The 7763-nt window shown below is 44.2% G+C and overlaps 1 protein-coding gene across 1 annotated transcript in view; it reads left to right on the top strand.

Annotated features, from left to right (window-relative positions):
* Positions 1-39: 39 nt before the first annotated feature.
* WRAP73 (WD repeat containing, antisense to TP73) overlaps positions 40-7763 on the top strand; it is a 16880-nt gene continuing 9156 nt past the window's right edge. The window contains exons 1-3 of the mRNA XM_035894911.1: positions 40-84; positions 386-538; positions 1127-1243. Of these exons, the coding sequence (XP_035750804.1) occupies positions 40-84; positions 386-538; positions 1127-1243 (315 nt within the window). The remainder of the gene's footprint in view (positions 85-385; positions 539-1126; positions 1244-7763) is intronic.

Here is a 7763-nt window from a genome sequence, read left to right as displayed (position 1 = left end):
TGCGGGTGGTCCCGCCTGCGGGGCTGCTGGCTTGCCGTCATGCTTTTAGTCAGCACGGGGCGTCGTGAGGGAGCCCCGGCTAGGGTCAGCTAAATAAACCAGCGGCTGGGAGGCGAAGAACGCTTTTTTAAGCCGGACTAGTTAACCGGCAGCGCTCGCGTGGGTGAGGATTCTTCCTATCAACAGACCCCCCTTCCCTCCTGGTTTAGATCGTTTTACCGCAGCTTGCTGTAGAGCACAGCGCACGTCAAGCCTTTCCGAAATTAAAAATCCTCCTTGCGCCCGAAGCGTGCCGAGGCAGCGGTCTGTCAGGGCGCGGTGGCCGCCGGGGTTCTCCAGCCCTGTCTTGGTGCGCCAGCTCAGCTTTGGTTTTGTCCTTGCTCAGGCTTCGTGCGTGCAGTACCGCTTGGTGGTTCGGGATGTGAACACCCTCCGCATCCTCCAGCTGTACACCTGCCTGGATCAGATCCAGTATATCGAATGGTCCTCTGACTCCCTCTTCATACTGTGTGCCATGTACAAGCGAGGGATTGTTCAGGTAAGGACCAAAGCAGGACAGAGTCTGTTTCCCACGGGGGTGTCATGTGTGGTGCCAGCGAGCACTTCCTAACGGCAAGCACTAGCTCAGTGCTTTTGCTAAAGTGGCCGGCATTGTTACTGATAATGCATGGTTTGAGGATAACCCAGCATGCTATTATTTGTAAAACTGTGACGAGCATCTCAGTTTGAAAAAAAAAAACAACCAAATTTAGAATAAAATTATTTATCAAAACAAATCAAAGCTGGAGATGACCTTACAGTTTCTTAGTTCAGAAGGAAATAAATACATGCAGACTTCTTAAATGGACTAAAACTTTTTTTTAAGTGTTGGATTTTCAGAATATTTATCACAGGGAAAAAAAACCAAACACCTTACTTTACAATTTGTATTAAAACACAGAGGTGAGGGGCTTACTTTTGTAGTGGGATCCAGCGCCAGTCCTTCATAGCCACGGGCTTTCAGGGGTTTCCTGACCTCTCTGGTATGCGATGCAGGAGCCTTTTCTCAGCTGTAGCGTGTTCTCGCAAGCAGGGCTTTTGGAGAGCTGTTTGTTTGGTGCACTGTCTGGTTTCCTCTCTGTCCTAGGTCTGGTCCTTGGAGCAGCCAGACTGGCACTGTAAGATAGACGAGGGGTCAGCGGGATTGGTGGCTTCATGCTGGAGTCCGGATGGTCGTCACATTCTCAATACAACCGAGTTCCATGTAAGTGTGAAGTCATGATTACTCTGGACGGTGTCAGATGTTGCTGTCTGCCCTTTGCCTCTTAAAATAACCTAAAGCTCTTAAAGCTGTAGTGGTGGTAACGAATGCAGATATAGTTCTCCTGTATTCACATATGTGGTCTAGGTTAATTCCAGTTTAGATGTTTGTTATTCTGTTAACGTCTTATCCTCTTGCTTCTGATAAGATAGAAAATGGATGCTTAGCTTTGAAGGTAAAATTATGTGTTTGAGAAAAGTGTAGGGATAACTGGCATTCACTGAAGCAATTTTAGAAAACAAATGTGTTGTAGCTCACGAAGGGCTCAGGGTTTCTAGCAAAAAACCAAACGACTGCAAACATTTAAGAGTGGCTATGGAATTAACAAATGTGGTCTTAGGTTTATTCACCTATGAGATGAGATTTAGATCCAGATCCTGGAAATACTTTCGTAATTGTTTGATTTGACACATAAGTGTCAGACTGCTGTTGATAAACCACTTGCAAAATTGAAATTACTTATTGAGAGCCATATTCTGGACTCCACACTGAGGCAGACTCCAAATCAGCTTGTGGATGCTGGGCACTGGGCTTGTTGGAAGGCATGTGGAAGTCTGGCTCTCCACCTTTATAGCCTTTGGATCAGAGCTGATGATTCATGTTGTTTGGTCAGAAAATAGCTAACTACATGCAAGACACTTCTCTCTTTGCTACATTTACGCTTTCAAAACTGGAGATGGATTTTAGATTGCAGGTAATTGCATCATAACTCTTGCTAGCACTGAATTAAAGTGTTACACTGTAAGATTTTTCCTTTTTTCATTTAACTCCCAATGTAAATGGAATATAGATGGGGGATTTGCTGTCTGTGTGTGCTGACTGGAGTTAGTGCAAATGCTGATGCTCTCAAGGGAACCTAGAGAAACCTGCATACAGTTACGGTGTGGTTCCCGATGCACACGTGGCAGAATTCTCCAGCAAGGATTGTTTAGGCCTGGCAAGGATTTTTAGTGCTGGCTGGGGTAGAGATTTTCTGGCTATAAAGCAGTCTCTTTCCATTCCCCCACCCCTTTAGGTAGTGGCTTACGAGGAGTGATGAATTTGGGCCTTAGTTTTCCCAGGAATGAATCACCCTGATGGCGATTAAAATGAAAAAAAAAAAAAAAAAAAAAAGAGTCCAGAGTTTCAGCCTGAAGTTGGTAAAGACATGCCTGCTACTCAGGCAGAAGTGGTGTGGTCTGAGTAACCCAAACTGAAGGCTGGTGCTATGTGCTGCAAGTGAGTATCTCATGGCACGTGCGTGTGGGGGTGGACTAGCAAGTATTTATTGCCTCCCAACAGAACTTGGTTTGACCTTAGAGGATTTCATTAAGCCTTTGCCAAGTTGGCATCTGTGTTGGGATAAGTTTTCTTTCCAGCTGTAAACAGGCTGCTAAATTAGCTTTTGTCAGACAGCTGCCTGGGTTATGCCGATGTCTGAGTTGTGTTTACTCTCTCTATGCTAAATCCATAGTCTGGTGGGACAGGCGTGAGTAGTGCTCAAGACAGAAACTGTCAGGATACTTTAATATTGGTGTATTATGTACGTTATCAAATTCAGCGATTGCTTGGAGGGCTTAGGGGTTCCCTGTCAACCAGTGCAGCTTGGTTTGGTAGCCCGACGCTTTCGGACAGCACCAACTAATTACTCGTAATTCATCGGGTCAGCATGTGAGCTTCACTGCAAGCTCACAAATAACTGTTTTATTCCTAGAAATTTTTTAAAGGATATGGTTGTGCTAATTTATTTCTAGCTATCCATGCTTGCTAGTGCCTCAGAACAGTTACTCATCGGCTAACTTGCAGTCAAGTTCTTTTTGTGGTCAGCATTATAGTGAATAATGTTATGGGTGTTCTGACGTGACTGGTGTGCAGTTCCTCACTCGAGATGAGCGCATCAGAATTCTGACACGTGTTTCCAAAATCCATTTGGAGTCTGTTCAGTCTTTTGAGATGGGCACCAATGCTCTATATGCACTTCATATTAGCATAACTCTGCAAATGCGATCATTTTATTGGAGATGAGTCTGTAATAACGTGCGGGGTTTTGGCTCCCAGAATTGTTACACTACACAGCGTACAGTAATATTGAACGGCGCGGGTACCCATCTAAATCTTTACACAGTCACTGCAATAAACAGCGTGATATACAAGGCAATTAAATGGTAGAGTCTCACCGGAGGAAGTATATAGAGACTGTCCTTTCACTTGAGTGGATCATTCTTCACAATAATGGATTAGTGGCAGATGCAGAGGAATTTAGTGTGCTTAATTACAAAAGCGTGTGTAGTACCTAGTTACTCACCCCAAAATTTTGAAAGCACCTTTGTGCTGTATGTTAGCTTCAGTGTTATGTGTGGAGGGGTCGTTCCATCAGCATCTAGGATGGAAGTCCTGTTGAGGTGTAGAAAAGGTGTAGGCTTGTTCCTTAAACTCTCACTCTGCTGGATCGAAGGATTTCCTTCTGCTGGGGACTGTCAGTGCTGCTGTCCAGACTGGCAAACTGCAAGGTGAGATACGGACTTGCTAGGTTTTGCCAGGCAAAAACTAGTTTTACTGGGCAGCTGGATATATTCAAAGGTACTTCCAAACTTGGAAGGCTTCTTTTTCTTTAACTGTCTGCTTATATCTTACAGCTCCGTGTGAGAAGTAGTCAGAACAGTTGCAACTTGGTTCATCATCACCTTGTTGTTTATAGCAAGCTGGAGCACATTTCTGTTAGGAAAAGCAGCTTTTTTTGAGGGGGGAGAAAAACGAAGGTACCTTTTTCTCATTTGATTAATCAAGATCAAGTCTAAATTACTTGGAAAAACACCTTTTGAAAGCCTGCTACGCAAAGCTGGAACCTGAAAAAGTTGGACTACCACGTTAATTATATTGATTCACAGAGTGTGCTGGGAAGCAGCTTGTCCCATAGCTATCGTTTATTACTTATTTTGTAGCAGATGATTCCTCCTGACATCCACCCCGTTTTGTGAGGCGGTTCTGCGTGCCTGCAGTGTCTAACACAGCAAGCTGATTGCTAGAGGATTCCACATGATCAGTTTGTCCTGTGGAAGGTGTTGCACCAGGTATCTCTCCTCCTATAGTGCTGTCGTTCCACCCCAATTCATAGGCACGTGTAGAGCTTAAACAGGAGCTGCAGGTGAAAGATACAGAGAAAGCAAATGGATCCTCCACTTCCTCGTGACTTTCCTGTTTTGTGATCAGTAGTTTGAAGATCGGCAGCATTGTTCTTGAGTGTTTCTTTTAAGAGCCACACTTATAAATGACATGTATTGTACCTTCTCCAGTTCCACGTTAGGTGCTGAAGCATTAAGGAACTTCTTTCGAACTACAGCAGCAGGGGAAAAAGGCGTGTGTTTCTGTGTATATTGGAGCTAATCCTTAGTAACTGGAAATGGCTACGTTGGTTGAAAAATGCTTTCTGTCGAGGAATGTGCTCTGAATAATCTTCTGAAATCCGGTGCTGACAGACACTGCTATGTAAGGAGGCCTTGTGACCCAGTCAAGTCTGGGACAAAAGTTGACAGTCATTTGAGATGCAAGGTTGTTTAAAAGTGTGTTTTTATCTATTGAAAATCACCAGTCTCACACCTGCCTGTAGCTGTCAACACTGGGACGTAGTCCTGGACCCAGCACTGGAGACTGTTTATCACGTTACCATCTAAATACCTTTTATTTCTCAGCTGTTTTTAGGCTATTTTAAAAATGCTTCTGCTTTTGGTTTGGTTTTCCACTGCAAAACAACAGCTGAAAACTTCTCAGACACCATTATCATTAGCATTTGAGTTTGACACCTCCACTTAATCGAGTCGTCTACACTGAAGAGAAAGCACCCCTCAGAACCATCAGTGAAGAAGCGCTTGCTGCAGTCTTAATTGACCACCGTCTACTCTCCTGCTGTAAAAGCAATTGTCCCTTCCCCACAAGGTCTCTGAGGAAAGGAAATAAGAGTGATGCGATTTATTTTAATTTTTGAAGTGTTTGGTTTTCTTTTTTCACCCTTGGTGCATTTTATGTTTCTGTCTCTCATAATCGCCTCTGCTAGCTGTGAAATAATCTTTCTTGGGCTAGCCTACGTTGGCAGCTTGGGCAAGATTTGTGGAATGATGCTTCAGTTCCGGTTGGAAATACGAAGGCTCTCCCTTTGTCACAATCGTACACATCTTGTTAATCCATGTAAGGCAGGTGTGAAGTCCGTATGTTAAGCACAAACCTAACTTTCTCAGTTTATAAAAATGCTTGAGTGTACACAAATGGAATAACTGAAAAGAATCCTAATTTGGGGGATCAAAGTGGCTTGGCTTTACATGTTTCTAACACGGGTTATGTGTCGTGTGACGCGGGCAGGAGGTTGCAGTGACGTTACGGCAGCGATACGCGTGGTCTCTGGCCGGCAGTTGTGCCTTTCTCTATTAGCTTGCAGCCTTTTCAGGGGAGTGATGCTGAAGTTGAGTAGAGGATCTTACTAGTTGTTACGGGTGTGTTGTGGCCGATTTGGATCGAGACTGAAGGTGAAGTGCTTTGGTTAACAAAGGCTTGTAGGTATTTGGTATAATAGTAGGCCTCTGTTTTCAAAAGGGTATTTTTGTGGGCTTTTTTTTAGACTGGGTGTAAACATCCCATGAGTGTGTGCTGGTTGTGCTCCGTAGTCTCTCCCTGGTACTGCAATGCCATTACTGCGATTTATGCCGTGCATGCTAGAAATGATGCGTTGGGGAGGTACACATGGGCGCTACTCCAACAATAGCAGTGTTTCACATTACTGAAACTCTCGGGTTTGGTGAAGTGCGTGCTCTTCAACGTGACGAGAATGAAGAGGTAAACAATTATTAGTGTCTTCTCTACGGAGTTACAAAACTTGACCCTTTTAGAGAAGGTTCTGTCTGAAGAGCAGCCGGAGGACTGCACCCAAGGGTGAAGCAGAGATGGATGCAGAAAGACGCAAAAGAAGGCGTCCTTGCCTTTTCTCTGCGGCGGTGGAGCCTCAGGCAAGGCAGAGGTGCCAGTGAGAGCTCTGCACGTGATGTACTGATTCTCACCTCTAGAGGTTTTCCTCTTGTGATGTACTTGAGCTTGGTGTGAGCAGGAAGGCTTTGCCTTGTTCTGAGGCTCTGAGCCAGCCGATGTGGTCCAGGATAGAAGTGCGCGACAGGCCAGGTGAGTGGATTGCGAGGCCAAGTAGCAGCACAACTGTAAACTTGGATGCCTTTGTCAGGAAAAATTACGATCCAGACCTCAGCATTCAAAGCTTGCAGCTGCTAAGCTTGTATTAAGTGGCTGTAGAATGCGTGTTGTGTACGCTGTGTGTTTTGGTCGAGGGAGGAACAGCAGCAAGTACACTTAACACTGCAATTAATAGGAGCAAGCCGCATATCACTGTTGCAGTTGCTATAGAAGAATGTGAGTAGGCATTGTGTTGGTATTTTTAAAGTAAATCTTGCATGAGGAACAGACTAACAATGCTGTATTTCTGTATGTCCGGAAGTGAGCAGTTGCAGTGATAAAATTGATTAATGTTACTCATCTAGTGGATTCCTCTAGGACCTGCTAAACTTAAAGCTGGTACTATAGATGTCTAGTTGTAATTTCATATCTGTAAAATAACGGAAGAGAATAATTAACACCGCATTAAATAGCGGTCCAATACCTCTTTTAACTTTGGTCAGAAGCAGACTGGAATCCCATCTGGTTGTGTTCTTTCCTGTAATAAATTTAAAAAAAAAATTATTTCTGTGTTGTCTCCTCCCACCTCAAAATTTTCTTCTGTACATAAAAAGCAGTGGGGGGAACAGCTAATGCTGCTCTTGTGCTTTGGGACCCCACCTATCTCTGGAGGGAGGCAGCATTTATTAGGATTCTGTGGCTTGGTGTGAACACCGTGTCGATTACTTGAATCGTGCTTTCTAGCAAAAATGATAATGTCAGCAATGAAAAAACCTCCAAGTTCTGTTGCAACGCACAGTCTGTAGCGTTGCCAGGTAGAACGGATACCTAGGATGCTGCCTTGGTGTGCTCTCTCACCGTTGAACAGTACCAATTCAGGGGAGGAAAATGTGCACTGGGGACAAACACACAAAAAGGCATAGCAGAAACTTCCTCCCAAGACTGCTGGTGATGCTGATGGCCCGCGTCTGATGCGGGGGGTGAGGAGACGGTAGACAGGGCTGATGTTATATAGTGAATTGGAATGAATTTTGTTGTTCAGGAGTTCTGGGAAAGGTAGATTTTCATGACCATGGTGCTTTATCGCAAAAATAGTTTTACCTGCGTCCCTTCTAGAATCTCTTACCTTGGTCCAATAAAATGTATGAAAACACAAGAAAAAAAATGACACTGGAAACATTCCTTGCTCCAGATATAAATGCAAAGGTTCACATGACATACTGGTTAATGCACATATGTCTGGTGTGGCTGCCGTTGCTAAGGGAGAGTAAGTATTTGTTTTTAATTGAATAATCTGCAGATGGCAACGCAGAGC

Source organism: Egretta garzetta, unplaced genomic scaffold (genome assembly GCF_000687185.1).
Source record: "Egretta garzetta isolate BGI_Z169 unplaced genomic scaffold, ASM68718v1 scaffold535, whole genome shotgun sequence".
Taxonomy (NCBI): domain Eukaryota; kingdom Metazoa; phylum Chordata; class Aves; order Pelecaniformes; family Ardeidae; genus Egretta; species Egretta garzetta.
This window is presented reverse-complemented; position numbering and strand designations above follow the sequence as displayed.